The 16923-nt window shown below is 43.4% G+C and overlaps 1 protein-coding gene across 7 annotated transcripts in view; it reads left to right on the top strand.

Moving 5' to 3' along the window:
- The first annotated feature begins 708 nt into the window (after positions 1 to 708).
- QSER1 (glutamine and serine rich 1) overlaps positions 709 to 16923 on the top strand; it is an 81066-nt gene continuing 64851 nt past the window's right edge. For 4 of the 7 annotated variants that reach the window (XM_054441609.2, XM_054441608.2, XM_054441607.2 and 1 more), the window contains exon 1: positions 709 to 1028. In XM_054441609.2, the coding sequence (XP_054297584.2) occupies positions 829 to 1028 (200 nt within the window). In that variant the 5' untranslated portion in view covers positions 709 to 828. Of the gene's footprint in view, positions 1029 to 1179; positions 1200 to 1821; positions 2198 to 16923 lie in introns of those variants that run through there. The other 3 variants (XM_063671012.1, XM_063671014.1, XM_063671013.1) reach the window with 3 other exon arrangements.

Genomic DNA, 16923 nt, shown 5'->3' with positions numbered 1-16923 from the left:
AGGGAGTAAGCGGAACTGCAAAAGAGCTCGCTCAGCTGTTTCTGGATTGGGGCGCAGAGAAAGAAATCGCGATCAAGGAACTGAGTACTGGAGTCCCTCAAAATAACCCGAAGGGTCAAATAGTGAGCTCCAAGCAAAGCGTTGACCCGGCTACCCCTGCGCAGCGCCCTACGCTGGGTTCCGCTCCACTTCCCCTCCCCCGAGCGGGGCGGTAGCCAAGCGCGGTCCCTTCCCACGCGGGGCGCGGCGAGTGCGGACAGCTCCCTTCGGGGCTGCGGAAGGCGGGAAGTCTGCGGTTCGCGGATTCCGGCCGGCAGGCGCCCCTCGGAGTCCCTGAAGTCGGCCGGGCCCCGCAGGACCCGCGCCTTCTCGGCCCCAGCTGTCCCTCGCGAAGCGTCCTGCGGTGGCGGAGGCCTCGCGGGCGGTCGCCCGCCAGCCCCGCGAGCGGCAAGCGCGGGGCTTAGAGGGGAGGCGGGGCGAGGCCGCGGGGCGGAGGGGGGCGGGAGGTGCATCCTGGGAAATCCACCAACATGGGGCGCAGCGGCCGCCGCCGCCGCCGCCGCCGTCGCCGCGAGTCCAGGTTGCGGGTGCCTCCGCTTCCCTGACGCCCAGCTGGGGCCTCGCCGGCCGCCGCGGCCCGGGTCTTTGCGGCCCAGACTCGCCAGCGCGCCCTTCTCCCGCCTGCTCGCCTGGGCCATGTGAGGGGGCAGCTCCCTCCACCGCCGCCGCCCCCTCTTCCTCCCCCGCCCCCTCTCCCTGCCCGCCCCCGTCACACGGAGCCCTGGAGGATCCCCCGCTGCTGCCCGCCCTCCCTACGCCACCCCCACGATGGACAGGAACTACGCGACCTCGGGCTTCACCGAGCCGCCGCCGCCGCCGCCCGCGCCCCCCGCCGCCCCCGCCCCCGCCCCCGTCAGCGCCGCGGCGCAGCCCCCCGCCCCAGCCTGGGCCTACGAACCCCGAGCCGCCGCCGCCGCCGCCGCCAGCAGCAGCTGCAGCAGCGGCAGCAGCCCCAGCCTCAAGGCCAGGTAGGGAGGGTGGGCGGCGGGGTCGCGGTGGACCAGGAAAGGCCGGGGATGCGTTTGGGGCCTTCGCTCGGTTGCAGCGCCGCCCAGAGGTCTGGGCCGGGCGGGGAGCCCTCCGCTCGCCCTCGCCCAGCTTGGGGGAGGCGGCTGATGACTCCTACGGGGTGGTCGCGGGTAGGTGGGGGCGCCCGGTGCAGGATTCGCGCCTGGGGACGGCGGGTGAAGGGATAGCTGGGCGGGAGTCGTGGGGCTCCGTCACCTCTCGGGTCCTGGGCTCTCACATGGTGAAGTTTGGGCTCGTGGCTGAACTCGGGATCTGTGAGACCCAGGATTGGCGCCGGGGGTCCGAAGGGGGCGCCGGAGAGTTTGGGGCAGTGGCGATCCATTGTATTGGAACCTGGGTGGCCGACAATGCGGTCTTGGGGACCCCGGCGTGTGAGGGTTGCGGAGGCGGGAGAGGAAGAGTCGCGGAACCGCGTCCCGGAGACACTGGGGGACCCGGGAGGGCTGGGCTACGGGAGAATCCCCGGGGCGCAGGGCAGAAGAGGGGGCCCGGCCGGGCGCGAACGCGGCTCCAGGGCCGGGTGACATATGTTTGCGCTGGTGGCCAAGATTTAGGCGATTTTTCTTCCACGCGTTCAAAGTTGCTCTTAGGTTTCCTCCCCTTTTAACAACAGCAGGAAGTAAGGAATCTTTCTTTGCCTTCTGTGCCTCGGGGTGACTGAGAGTTGGGAAGAAATGGGGCGGGGGTTGGGGTGGGGGTAGTGAAGGCCGTAAAGGTCGAAGAACCAAAGCATGCTTCTCCATCTCGACCTCTAAGGTCCGGCTGCATTATGTAGCGTGGGGTTCAAGAGTTCATCTTGCATGACCAAGGGAATCTAAAATGTTGACTCCTACTTGATATTTAAGCTCGCGGGAAATGTGTAGTAGTGCCACACTGTGAAACGGTCCCATTTGAATGATAACTGGAAGGCGTGGTCTGGTTTGGAGGATTGGTGAGCGGGGTGTTTTAAAGCCACCTCTCCCGAACAATACAGAATCTGGTAGGTGCAGCTTCTGATTACATGGACCAGGGAATCCTGGGTTGCTAATGACTTCATCCTCAGCTACCAACAGGAAGCTTCGTGGCTTTATGATCTCATCAGATTTCTTCATTATTTTTCACGACAGAGGTGAACTTTTGTTTTAAGTTTATACATTACCGTGTTCCAGGTTATCTTCTTTGTTTTTATGAAAGTTCTACGTTCATGATTGAGCAAATAAGTGTGAAGAGTAGCTGGTCTTTGTCTTAGATTGTCCATTGGGACGATTGTGAAAGAATGAGAAAAATTTGCTTCAAGAATAGGGATATAAGCTTTCTCAGAAAATTTTAGGCCCTTTGTTTGAAAGACTTGGAAGTTAACAAAAATAATGTGATGTGCCAATTTGGAGCTAAGTAATTAAATGCTGAAGCCTTTCAGAAATAGCCATAATTTTGTATTACATACAAGCAAGCCATTTTAAGGAGTTTTATGAAAGACGTTTGGCACTTCACCCATTATTTCTTACGGATGGTAATTTGACTATCCTTTTTCAAGTAGCTTTTTGCATTGACTAGGATAATTTACAAATGAAAATCACTTTCTCATCATTGAACAGCATGATAGGTATTTGTGCCGCATTTTTTATCTTTTAAATGAAAAATATTTATTAGGTAAATGGAACTGAAATACTACCTAGTTACTTCTTTTAGTAGAATACTTCTGAGGCAAGAAACTAAAATCTACTTGTCATATTTTCCAAATGTTATTTATCAGAGTAACACGGAATGACTTCCCAAACACACTTGAAAACAGTAAGTAGATTCACTTGGCACACATAATCTAAAGGAGATTTATTTTCTGTTTACTAGAAGTTATTGAATCTTAAATATTACCCCTCATGCCCTCTCCCTCTGCTTTTTTTAAAAAATAAGAGGTGGGGGGAATCAGCTAAAATACAGCATAGAAAATGCAGGTTTACCCCCCTCCCCCGCCAACCTGCTTTGTTAACATCTTGTATTGGGATCAGGCCATCTGTACAGAGTTACACACACTTCTGAATTACACCTCATTTTATTCCTCAAACCGTGCAAATATTCCTCTTTGATTTCAGTTATATCAAAAATAGCAAATCTGAAATATGCCTTGTAAGTCTAAATATTCTACACTTCAGAAGCTTATTTATATTTTTATACCATTTTAAAAAGCTTTTTCATAATGCACGTATCAGTTGAATGTTTTTGTTCCCCTTTGTGGCAGTTTCTTGTGAAGGTGCAAATGAGTACTAGTTGTGATGATGTAATATGGATACTTATCCATAAAGAATTAGCCTGTCTGTCACCTTGTTTCCTGTAACCTATTCAGAAGCTGACAGATGGTAATGACATTCAGTTGTTGCCGACAGGGATCTAACATCCTACTTTATGCCTTTTTGGTCTTGAAATACATCATTTTCATCAGTTGATGGGAAGGTACATGATAAACAGCTTTTCATGAGTTTGAAACAATACTTTTTTGAATACAACAGCTCTGTTATTAGGTAGTTTTATTGTACTAACAGTGGAAAAATAGAGTGGGAAACTCCAGCATTTTACTTTAAATGGGGCTTATAGAGAGATTTTTGAATATTTCTCAGAGTACTTGCTAGGTACTTGGAAAGTGCAGGGATAAGGACTGGCCATATAAATCTTCATTTATTTGTGCTAATTTCAGTTCGTTTTAGGAACTAAATGAATGAACATGTCCTTTGCTGAACACCACGCAGTTGGAAATACCTTTTGGGGTACAGTTTTGGATGTTGTAAATACCTTTGCATGGCTTGGGAAATAAGGTCATCAAGAGTCTGCAGATCCACTGCCGCATTCTGTACTTGATACTTATATCTTGGTCACAACAGGAAGAGGCAGGCTGTTTTATGGTGATAATCAATGTGTTTGTATTTGAATATGCACCAGAAAGTAAGGGAATGGAAATATTTTGTATTTAAATAGGTTTACTTTTTTTTTTTTTTTTTGCGATGGAGTTTCGCTCTTGTTCCCCAGGCTGGAGTGCAACGGTGTGATCTCAGCTCACTGCAACCTCTGCCTCACGAGTTCAAGCAATTCTCCTGCCTCAGCCTCTTGAGTAGCTGGAATTATAGGCTCCTGCCACCACGCCTGGCTAATTTTTGTATTTTTAGTAGAGATGGGGTTTCACCACATTGGCCAGGCTGGTAATTTTTGTATTTTTAGTAGAGATGGGGTTTCACTACATTGGCCAGGCTGGTCTCGAACTCCTGACCTCAGGTGATCCGCCCATTTTGGCCTCCCAAAGTGCTGGGATTACAGGTGTGAGCCACCGTGCCCGGCCTGTTTTTTGCCTTTCTAACTTGAAATAACTTTTGGTACCAGTTTTTAGAATTCCTAATGCATACTTTTTTTTAGTATGATGTATAATGATTATGATAAATACTCCTCTGAAAAACCAAAGTAATGATTAGCTCTTCTGAAACCTGTCAGTTTCTATATGATGGACATTTGTTTGATACATTTCAAATCTAGAGTTTTCCTCAAGTTTTTGGGAAAAGGCCTTATAGATCATAATTCGTAAGGCGTAAGAACAATCTCAAGTTAATGAAAGGTTATTTCAGACAAAACACTGTTAGAGTTCAGAAAGTTTTTTCCCATGGAAACCATGTTGTAAGTAATAGTAGCTGTCATTTACGTCACGAGCAACTAATTTGTGCTAGCTGTTTTAAGTCACATGTACATACATACATTCATTTATCAAAATTCATTATAAAAATCCTTTGAGGTAGGCATTCTTTTTACCATCTTTTTATGGATGAGGAAACTGAGGGATAGAGACATGAAGTAATTTATACCTACAGCTACATAGCTAGTAAATAGTGGTGCTGTGATTGAAACCTGGGCATTGTAGATCTGGAGCCTATGTGATAACCAGTGTACTGCACTGCTTTATTGTAAGATAGTGGAATGCTGTAATCCACCTATATGTGAAATGAGTTTCTGTGAACTGGTCTGGAAACCTAAGCATCATTAATATCCTTATTTCAGTGTTCTTTGTCACCGTTGACCATTTCCTAGTTGAAATATATTCCTTTTCACTTCCATAGCACTGCACTTGCCTGGTTTTCCTCCTCCTTTTGTGGCCCACCGCTTTTTCCTGTTCTTCACTGGTGTTTACTCCTCTTCTGTCTAATCTCTGCATGTTACTGTTTCCTCAGGGCTTGGGATTGATAAATTTCTTGTTCATTCCTTGCTTTCTCCTGAGGACTCACATCCACGTCCATGCTTTTAAATACTATCTCAGTGGAGATGCCCATATTTGAGCAGACTCTTCTCAGGACCTCATACTCTTCTGAGAACCTGATCACATAACCAACTACCTCTTTGACCTTTTACTTGAGCTTAATGATACACTTTCCCCACCCATCACACCTCTGCTTCTCTAGTGAGGCCCATCTCAGTAAGTCATACCTCTGTCCACCTAGTTGCCCAGGCCAGATGGTGGGAGTTGTGTGTGCTCAGTCACTAAGACCTACTGCTTTTGAATCTAATGTCTTGAAACTGTCTGCTTCTTTTGTATCCACTGCTCCAGCTGGTCCAAGCCACCATTATTTTTCACTTGGACAACTGTGGTAGCTTCCTAACTTAGTCATCTTGGACCTTTTCTTTCCTCCCTTCAATTCATTCTTCTTATACCATCCAGAGTGATTTTTAAAAACACAGATCTACAAGTTTGCTTTTGGTCCTTTGCTTAAAGCCTTTCCATGGCTACTCCTACATATTAGGGTCACATTTTTAAACATCTGTAATATGGTCAGGCGTGGTGTCTTACGCCTGTAATCCCAGCACTTTGGGAGGCTGAGGTGGGAGTATTGCTTGAGCCCAGGAGTTTGAGACCAGCCTACACAACGTGGTGAAACCCTATCTCTACAAAAAATAAATAGAAAAAATTAGCCATGCATGGTGGCATGCGCCTGTGGTCCCAGCTACTCTGGAGGCTGGGGTGGGAGGATGGCTTGAGCCTGGGAGGTGGAGGTTGCCGTGAGCTGTGATGGTGCCACTGCACTTCAGCGTGAGCGACAGAGTGAGAACCTACCACACACACACAAATTGTAATGTGCTCTGTATGGCTCTGCATTTACTGACCAATTTTTTAAAAATTTATTTTCTTTTTTATTTTTTCTTGAGACAGGGTCTAACTCTGCTGCCTAGGGTGGAGTACAGTGGTATGAACACAGCTTACTGCAGCCTCTACCTCCTGGGCTCTGGTGATCGTCCCAAGTAGCTGGGACTACAGGCGTGTGCCACCACACCTGGCTAATTTTTAAATTTTTTGTAGAGATGAGGCCTTGCTATGTTGACCAGGCTGGTCTGGAACTCTTGGCCTCAAGCAATCTTCCTGCCTTGGCCTCCCAGGTTTGAGCCACCATGCCTCGCACTGGCCTGTATTAAATTCTTTGAATCATCCTAAATTCCTTCTTACCTTAAGGTTTTCATACATCGTCTTACCTTCATTTAGATAACTCTTACCCTATCCCCACCTCCCAGAATGACTTGTTAAGGTATCTCATGTGAGAAACCTGCAGTATTTTCAACCCTCACTCCTTGTTGCTTTGTGCAATGGTATATGTTTTCACAGAATATTTTATTTTACTTTCATATTCTTAGAAATATATACCTATGTATTGTTTATGTAATATGTATCTTCTTCAGAATGGAGGTTATTTGAAGAACCCCTATCTGTTTTGCTAACGGTTATATTTGTAGTACTTAGTATTTACTTTAATCCATGGCGTATAGTTGGTGCTTAATACATACTTATATCATGAAAGCCAGAACTCTGCTTCAGTGTGGGAATTGGAAGCCCCTTTCTTCCTGTTGCAGCCTCTAATGCCATTCCCCCTCTACCCTGTAGTTGGGACCAAGATGAAGGGTAAATTTGTGATTATCTTGGTTAGCAGGGTGGGGATATGGGCTACTACTTGTTTCTTCCTTTCCTTGGTATGTTCTCTGGAACAATGAGTACTAAAGTATGTCTACCAAAACACAGTTTTCTTTCATTCATTAAACAAATATTTGAGTAGCTACAATTGTTAAGGCAGTGTTGCCTGTATCTCCTTGAGTTATTATATTTCTGCAGTGAAAGCTTGAGAAATCAAGTGACAAGCATGCAATCACTCATGAAAATGTAGTGGCCATCTCTCAGTTTCTGTTTCTTAGCTGAGTTCTGCAGGGTGCCACAAAAATGAAAAAAAAAAAACAACACTGTCTTGCCTCTGAAAGAACTTGTGATCTGGAGGGTGAGAGGGTAATGCACTTGCTTCCTCTCTGCTTGGCTTCTAAATGTTGAAGTGCTCAGAAACTTGGAGTTCTGTCCTTTTTTCTTTTCTCTCCACTGACCCTAGGGGTAGTTGCCATATACATGAGATGACTTTCAAATTTATATCTCTGGATTCATATCTAGCATCTGACATCTTCATTTGAATATTGAATAGGTATTTCCAAAATGACATATCCAAAACATGATTGTCACCCTCTCAACCTGGGCCTCCTCTAGGCTTCCCCACCTCAGTAATTATTATCACCATTTACTCCATTGCTTATGTCCAGAAGGTTAGAGCCATCCATGATTTATTTCATTCCTTCCCATATTGAGTCCCTCAGCAAATCCTGTTGGTTCAATCTCCATATCCATAATTTCCTGCATGGATTATTGCAGTTGCCTCCTGTTGCTTTTCTTGCTTCCTTTTAGGCCTTCTGTAATTTATTAAGTATGCAACAGCCAGAATTAACTTTTCAAAAGTATAAGTCAGGTAATGTCATTACCCTGCTTAGAACCTTCCAGTGTTAATCAGTAAAATCCAATGACTTGGTCAGGTGTGGTGACTCATACCTGTAATCCCAGCACTTTGGGAGACCAAGGCAGGATCACTTGAGGCCAGGAGTTCGAAACCAGCCTGGCCAACATTGCAAAACCCTGTCTCTTCTAAAAATACAAAAATCAGCTGGGCATGGTGGCAGGCGCCTGTAGTCCCAGCTACTCGGGAGGCTAAGGCAGGAGAATAGCTTGAACTCAGGAGGCAGAGATTGCAGTGAGCCGAGATTGCACCACTGCACTCTAGCTTAGGTGACAGAGCAAGACTCCATCTTAAAAAAAAAAATCCAATGACTTATCGTGGCCTACAAAGCCCTGCATGATCTAAGCCTCAGCTAATTTCTCCAACCTCATGTCATTCCCCTCCCACCACCATCCTTCAGCCATACTGGCTTTACTTCTGTTCCTGAAACATGCTAAGATTATTTGTGTCTTAGGACTTTTGCACCGGCTACTCTCTTTAACTGAAGTTTTCTTTCCAGGTCTTTGCTTTGCTGCTTCTGCTTTTGCTGATAGTTAGGTCTTTTCCCACGTTACCTTCTCAGAAAGGCCTTCTCTGACTGCCCTGTCTAAAGTAACTACACATCACTGACACATGACAGTTTTACTTCTTCAGAGCATTCTTACTCTCTGGAGTAATTTTGTTGATTTATGTGTATCGTTTATTACCACCCTTTCCCGATACCACTAACCATCACTGATAGAATGCATGTTCCATGAGAACAGGGCTCTTTGTCTTGTTCACATCTGTACAAGGCAGGTTAGTATAGTAGTTGCTAGTATAAGCTTTGGAGTTAGAATGTTTGAGTTTGTATTTTGACTCCACCACTTGCAGTATGATCTTAGACAAGTTTCTTAACTTCTCTGTGCCTCAGTTTCCTTATGTAAAATGAGGACACTTTTAGAATTCTTGAAGATTAAATGGAAAAACTTAGAAAAGTATTTAGAGTGATGTCTAGCATATAGGATAGCATATAGATTATTAACTTTATTGTCAGCACTTAGAACAATGTCTGATGCATTGTGCCATTAAACATTCAATGAATGAATGAAATAACTATGCTATTAATACTTGTCAGACTATTCCAGAGGTACAAAAATACTTCAGGGATGTAGTGGGAAAAATTATATTGAGTTCAAGGGGATCATGGTAGCATTTGTCAGGTAGATTGCATACAGACTGATCTGAATTATTGCTAATGTTGCGTAGTGGAATAAGGGATTAGTACAAAGAAGGAGCTCCCAAGAACTAGTGTTCTAAGAGGGAGGAAATGGAATCTGCTAGGCCAGTTAAAGGCTGTGCCTTGAACTGGCACAGTATCACTTCTGCCTGTCTGTTGGTCAAAGCAGTCCCTGGTCCATTGCAGAATTGTCATGGGAGGGAAACTACACAAAGGTGTGGTTCATTGGGGAGCTCACCAGAGTAACACTGTACCATAGAGCGTTGGTACTAGATTTTAGAGGGCTTCTGATGACAGATCATAGAATTTAGTCTCTCCACTCTAAAGGATAGGGAGTGGCCAGGTGTGGTGGCTTGTGCCTATAATCCCAGCGCTTGGGATGCCGAGATGGGCTGATGGCTTGAACTCAGGAGTTTGAGACCAGCCTGGGCAACATGGTGAAACTCCGTCTCCACAAAAATACAAAAATTAGCCTGGCGTGGTGGCGTGCGCCTGTGGTCCCAGCTACTCAGGAGGCTGAGGTGGGAGGATTGCTTGAGCCTGGGAGGTGGAGGCTGCGCAGCCATGATTGCGCCACTGCACTCCAGCGTGGGCATAGGGAGTGAGACCTGTCTCAAAAAAACAACAAAAAAACCCACATAAAATCTCTGTTCTTGTGGAGTTTACATTCTTGGGTAAAGGAGCCGGGCAAGCAAATTATTAAGAAAATTTTCTCCTAGAGGAAGTGCACTTCCCTGAGATCTAAGGAAGCAGCAAGTGCAAATGTCCCAAGGCAAGAACAAGCCTGGCAGTTCCCTTCCCTGGCAGGATCTTACTGTAGCTCAGTGGTACTTCAGAACCACCCAGAGGGCTTGTTGAAACACAGGTTGCTGGGCCCAACTCCAGAGTTTCTCAATCCATAGTTCTTGGGTGGAGCGCAAGAATTTGCATTTCTAACAAGTTTGTAGGTGATTCTTATGCTGCTTGTCCAGTGAGATTTTGAGAACCACTGACCTGGATCTTGTCAGTGTTGGCTTCTTGACATTCTTATCTCTCCTTAAATATCATCTCTTCACAAAGACCTTCCTTGACCACCAGATCTAAAGTCCCACAAGGTTTCCTTTGTTCCAACGCTTCTGTTTTCCCCAAAGTATTTTTCCTTAGCTGACAAGACCAGAGAGGTGAGTTTAGGAGTCTGACTGGACATGTGTATAGAGACAATAGTGGAATCTCAGAGATTAAGGTCTTTGAGGGTGAAGAATGAAGGGCTGAGAACTGAGCCTTTGCCATTGTAGGTGATAGTGTCTATTACATGCCTACTATGTGCTGAGCACTGGCCTAATAATTTTATAGTGTTATCTCATTTAACTTCTCACAATAATTTTAGAATGTAGGTACTATTGTTAGCCCGTTATATAGACAAGGAAACTCAAGCAAAGAGAGATTTATTAATTTGTCCAACATCACTGCTAGTAAGTGGCGGAGGCAGGATTTGAACCCAGGAGGTGTAACTTCAGAGACCGTGCTATTAATCATAAGCTTTCAGGGAAAAATCCTTTTGGGAAGTTGAGGGTATAGGATTAAATAGAATTGGCAAATGAAGTCAGAAAGAGGTTTAATGATAGAATACTTTGAAGAAGGATGTTGGGTCTTTGGGATTTAACATTTATGCTGGGAGGTTATATTTTCCATTATTTAAAAAATTAGAATCATTTTCCCAGAGCATACTTTTGCTAAAAGTTTTTGCAGAAAACTTGGGGACATGGGCTTATACCAGACTGAATGGTTGCCATAGGGTATGGGTAGTTCAGAGATTTTAACTGAAGCACCTCTCATATTCTAGACACTGTTCTGGGGGCTTGGGATACATGAGAGAACAAAACCAAGATCCTGAGGTGAATGGGGTGAGACAGCTAATTAGAAAATGAACATATCTGTACATTATCTAGTATGTTGGGAGGTGATACCAGAAAAAGAAAAGCAGAATTAGGCAGAATGGGATGTGGATGGGGGAGGCGTTGCAGATTTACAAAGTGGACTGGGCAGGCTCATTGAAATGATTGAACAATGACTTGGAAGTGCTAACTTTTGAAATGAGAAGAAAAAATGTTACCTTGGGAAACAGGGTGCTTCAATAAGTTTTTTATTTGTTTGTTTGTTTGTTTGTGAGACAGTCTTGCTCTGTCGCCCAGGCTGGAGTACAGTGGCGCGATCTCAGCTCACTGCAACTGCAACCTCCACCCCTGGGATCAAGCAATTCTCCTGGCTCAGCCTCCCGAGTAGCTGAGATTACAGATGCCCACCACCACACCCAGCTAATTTTTGTATTTTTAGTAGAGATAGTGTTTCACTGTGTTGGGCAGGCTGGTCTGGAACTCCTGACCTCAAGTGATCCACCCGCCTTGGCCTCCCGTAGTGCTGGGATTACAGGCATGAGCCACCACGCCCAGCCTCAGTAAGTTTCTTTTGCCCCTAATTCAAATGAGACTACAAGTTTTGTAAAAAACTTACCTGTTCCTTGGGTTAACTTGCTTACAGGAAATCTTATTTCTTTGTTTAATGTTTATCTCTGTTGCTGCTTCTGGTGTTTTAATTTCAGCCACATGCTGGGTGACTTTGTTACTAGGCTGCTACTAACACAGTTTCCTTAAATTGACTCAGGCCAATCTAGCCAGGGCTTTCCAGTCTAGGCCTTTCTGCAGTTAAGGCAATAGTAAGCATTTCTTTTTCTTTCTTTCTTTCTTTTTTTTTTGGGGGGACAGAGTCTTGCTATGTCACCCAGGCTGGAGTGCAGTGGTGCGATCTCAGCTCACTGCAACCTCCAACTCCCAGGTTCAAGCGATTCTCCTGCCTTGGCCTTCTGAGTAGCTGGGATTACAGGCACGCGCCACCACACTCAGCTAATTTTTATATTTTTAGTAGAGACGAGGTTTCACCATGCTGGCCAGGCTGGTCTCTAACTCCTGACCTTGTGATCCACCCACCTCGGCCTCTCAAAGTGCTGGGATTACAGGTGTGAGCCACTGCGCCCAGCCAGTAGTAAGCATTTCTTAATGTGCTAGCAGTGAATATGAATATGTGTATGGATGCTGTATAATATGAAGAGGTAAATGAGAGGATGTGGGCCTGGTTTCAGCATATCCACTCATTTTGCTTTTTTTTTTTTTTTTTTTTTTTGCAGAACCATCTTCTCTTTTATCTTTGAGTGAAACACAGTTTTTTCACTGTTCCTTGAATGGTGTTAGGAATGCTCTTATCTAGGGTCTTTGTGCTTTTTCCTGTGCCAGGACCACTTTTCCCTGAGATAATCTGCATGACTTCCTCATGTTGATCAGTGGCCTCTGCTTAGTAACCTCAAAAGAACGGTACACACCCCCATCACCATCAACCCTGCTTAAGGTTTCTTCATAACATTTATCAATCCTTGATATAAATACTTCTCTGTTCTTGTTTATTGTAGTCTCTGTCCTTTAGCTTGGGTGTTTTTTGACAGTAGAGCTTCAGCTGTGTTTTCCCCCACTTGCCTGGCATATAATAAGTGTTCAATGAATATTGATTTAATAAAGAATATGTTTAATGGGGGATATTCTACTTTTACTTGTCTAATATTTCAGAGTTTAAATTTGGCCTCTGTAAGTTAAAAACTCTTTAGGGATCCTGACCATGTAGCTTGTCCTATGTTGCTAGGCATGTAGGCATTTATGGGGTGTAACTAAACATAAAATAATGAAATTTTCATATGGCCCAATGCCATCATTCTCATTACTGTGTGATCACTGATCCTGTTTAAGTAACTTGAGAACAGATTTGTCTGACCCAGTGAAGCAAACACAAATATGTGGATAAGCTAAAATACTTTTGCTTGGATCTGCTTAAATTAGATGGCTTAACATTTTAAAACATTTCTCATGTTGAGCAAAACTGCAAGATGAACATTACTCTGGTAACGCAGCTGGTACTATTCTCACTTAAACTTTAGACATTAAACTACTTCAAGTCAGAGTTTGATTTGGCCAGAGCCACAAGGGACTGGTGGAATGATGTCAAAGTAAAAGTGTGAACCCTTCGGAAGGCTGGGAATTAAGTAGAACTGTGCCTATGCCAGAAACCCCAACTCCTCAAGAAACCCAAAACTTAGAGATGGTCTTTTGGTATTTGTTAATACCTTTGTATTACTTTTTTTTAAACAGCAAGTTTTTAACTCAAATCTGATCCTCTAACATGGTAATGGTTAGAATTGTTTCTAAGACTCGTAAGTTGTGTTTTAATAAGGCATAGGAGTTGAAAGTTCCAAACTTGCTTTTAAAAGCTAATCTAATATACCAGCTAATTAATCTTGATCTACTGGGCTGCCTTTTAAGAAGGTCGTGTTAGCACCATCCTCATAGATACCAAGCATATTTCACAGTATGTCTACCATTTGCTCTTAACAGATATGCTTACTAGGGAAAATTTAAAGGATAGTAAACTTGTGTGTTATGACATTTGATTAATATGTTATAATTTTTTTTGGTATGTAACTTGTTTCAAAATATATACTCCTCTAAAATTCATTATAATTTCTTCCTTTACATTAGCCTTTGTTGTGAATTAATAATGCAGAACAAGAATTAGCCACCTTAAAGTTGATTTTCTCTACTATAAAAAAGACTATTTTTTAGGTTTTTTTTTTTTTAAGTTAAAAAAATTTGGGCTGGGCATGGTGGCTCACACCTGTAATCCCAGCACTTATGGGAGGCTGAGGTGGGTGGATCACTTGAGGTCAGGAGTTCAAGACCAGCCTGATTAATATGGTGAAACCCTGTCTTTACTGAAAATACAAAATTAGCCAGGTGTGGTGGTACATGCCTGTAATCCCAGCTACTTGGGAGGCTGAGGCAGGAGAATCGCTTGAACCTGGGAGGCAGAGGTTGCAGTGAGCCGAGATCGGCGCCGCTGCACTCCAGCCAGGGCAACAAGAGCAAAACTCCGTTTTTTAAGAGACAGGGTCTTACTCTGTCATCCAGGGTAGAGTGCAGTGGCTCACTGTGACCTGAAGCTTCTGGGCTCAAGCGATCCTCGCACCTCAGCCTCCCAGGTAGCTAGGACTACAGGCATGTGCCACCATGCCTGGCTAAATTCGGGTTTATTTTTGTTTTTGTTCATTGTAGAGATGGGGTCTTGGTATTTTCTCAGGGTGGTCTCAAACTTCTGGGCTCAAGTGACCCTCCTGCCTGACCCTCCCAAAGTGCTGGGATTATCAACATGAGCCACTGCACCTGGCCAACAACACTTTTACAGAAAATTTCAAACCAAACAAATTTAGAGAGAAAAGTATAATGAACCCCTGAGTATCCATTACCCACCTTCAACAATTTTAGCACATGGTCAGTCTTCTTTCATGCCTATCCCTACATTCTCTCCCTACTCCCATGTATCATTTCAAAGCAAATTTCAGGCTATGTATCTCTTTCAACCATAGTATGAAAGAGAACTCTGAAAGATAAAGACTTAAATTTTTTTTGATATAACTACAATAGGTAGGATATTTTAAGGCAACCTATACATATTTCATTGGTTTTAGTACTTGAAGTCAATCTTCTAATAGTATAGTACAATTAAAATAGTATAAGTAGTATAGTACAGTTACAACAGGATAAAATACTACTGGTTTTATTATGAGTCTTTGGCTTACAAATTTGTGGACATTTCCTTAGGAAAACAGAAGCATCAAACTTTTTAAGCTTCTAGATGATTTCAGATTACTTTTGTAAAAGTTTGTAAGGAAAGAACAGCACATTGAGTATAAAATGAGTCATACAATTTTGGATTTTGATTCACCTGAAAATATTCTTTTCTACCCTAAAATGTTATTAAATTCTTGTATTAAACCAAAGATATGAAAACATTTGTAATTCTAGTTCATATTCAGATGTGAATTGTGATAAATGTATTTTTAGACAGATTTCCTTTATCTAATGCCAGAAATAATAGACTATGTTAATAATAATACATAAAATTGTGATGTAGTGAAAAATTGGCTCTACAGTTTTCTCAAACAAGGGAGAAAATTTAATTTGGTAAATGAAAGACTAAGCCACAAACAAAAGGATACATTGAAAAAGCTGAAAAAAACATTTCATAGCACCCATACATTTGAATCATGGAAATATGAACTGTGTTACATGTTGAGAAGTAACCAGCTATATGTTAGTTCATTTTTATTCATTCCTTTGTAGCCAAAATAAGAGATAACCATCCAGGGCCCATATAACCACTTTTGTCTGTCTCTTAAATAAACATGCCTGGTATTTACGGGTAGCTAGTACATGCAAACACAAAATAATTTGCTTTGATGGATGTATTTCTTTTAAAAGAAAAGCATAGGCTGGGCATGGTGGCTCACGCCTGTAGTCCCAGCACTTTGGGAGGCCAAGGCAGGCACAGATCTCTTGAGCCCAGGAGTTTGAGACCAGCTTGGGCAACATAGGGAGACCCTCGTCTCTACAAAAAATAACATAATTAGCTGAGCATGGTGGCATGCACCTGGAGTCTCAGCTACTCAGATGGCTGAGGCAGGAGAATCACTTGAGCCCAGGAAGTCAAGGCTGCAGTGAGCCATGATCACCACTCTACTCCAGCCTGGGCAACAGAATGAGACACTTTCTCAAACGAAAAGGAAAGCATTACCAAAAAAATACTGAAATATTGGAAATAAGGGGAAAACTTGGGACCTAAAAATCTTGTCTTTGTCCAGAAGAAAGATTGATAATGCAAATGATGACAGAAATAGAAAAGGAAGATGATGAAATGCAATTTTGGAGTTGTCCAATCCAGGCCTTGGTGGCTCTTGTTATCATGGATGTAGCCAAGCATATGCCATATCACCGTCACATTTCATTATTTCCCTGTGAAGCAGCAGACAGAAATTCTTAGCTGCCTTGACTTTGGCAGTATTTTTCTTGGGCATCAGTTACAAATGCCAACATCTGTCTCTTTTTGTTGTGAATACTGTTTGGAACTGATACATTGGTTTTTTAATATACTCTGCCACCCCACTAGATAGGAAATTCCATACTACTAATTTGACCTTTCTTAGTGAAAACAAACATCTTCTGTTTAACCAACTTGAGTGTATCATTTGTACAAAATAAAATAGGATTTTTGGTAAAGATCATTAATGATGTATATGGCCGAATAATATTTCATTGCATAGACATAGCATATTTTGTTTATCCGAACTCTTTTGATGGACATTTGGGTTGTTTCCACTTTTTGGTTATTGCAAATAATGCTGCTATGGACATTTGCATGTAACACTTTGTATGAACATGTTTCCGGGGTAGGTATCTGGGAGTGGAACTGTTGCAAATTTATGTTTAACATTTTTAGGAATTGCCAAATTTCTCTCTCCTAAAGTGGTTGTACCATTTTATATTCCTGTCAGAAATATATGGGCCAGGCGCAGTGACTCACGCCTGTAATCCCAGCGCTTTGGGAGTCTAAGACGGGCAGATCACGTGAGGTCAGAAGTTCAAGACCAACCTGGCCAACAGAGCGAAACCTCATCTCTACTAAAAATATAAAAATTAGCTGGGCGTGGTGGTACATGCCTATGGTCCCAGCTACTTGGGAGGCTGAGGCAGGGGAATCGCTTGAACCCAGGAAGCGGAGGTTGAAGTGAGCTGAGATCGCGCCACTGCACTCCAGCCTGGACAACAGAGCAAGACTCCATCTCAAAAAATGAAAAGAAATATATGGATGTTCCAATTTCCCCATGTCTGTGCCACACTTGTGTTTGTCTTTATTATTGCTCACTCATTTCTTGAAAAGTTTAGCATGTTTGACTCATCTGTC

Source organism: Pongo pygmaeus, chromosome 9, assembly GCF_028885625.2.
Source record: "Pongo pygmaeus isolate AG05252 chromosome 9, NHGRI_mPonPyg2-v2.0_pri, whole genome shotgun sequence".
Taxonomy (NCBI): Eukaryota; Metazoa; Chordata; class Mammalia; order Primates; family Hominidae; genus Pongo; species Pongo pygmaeus.
The sequence above is the reverse complement of the archived record's forward strand: the minus strand, read 5'-3'. Positions and strand labels throughout refer to the sequence as shown.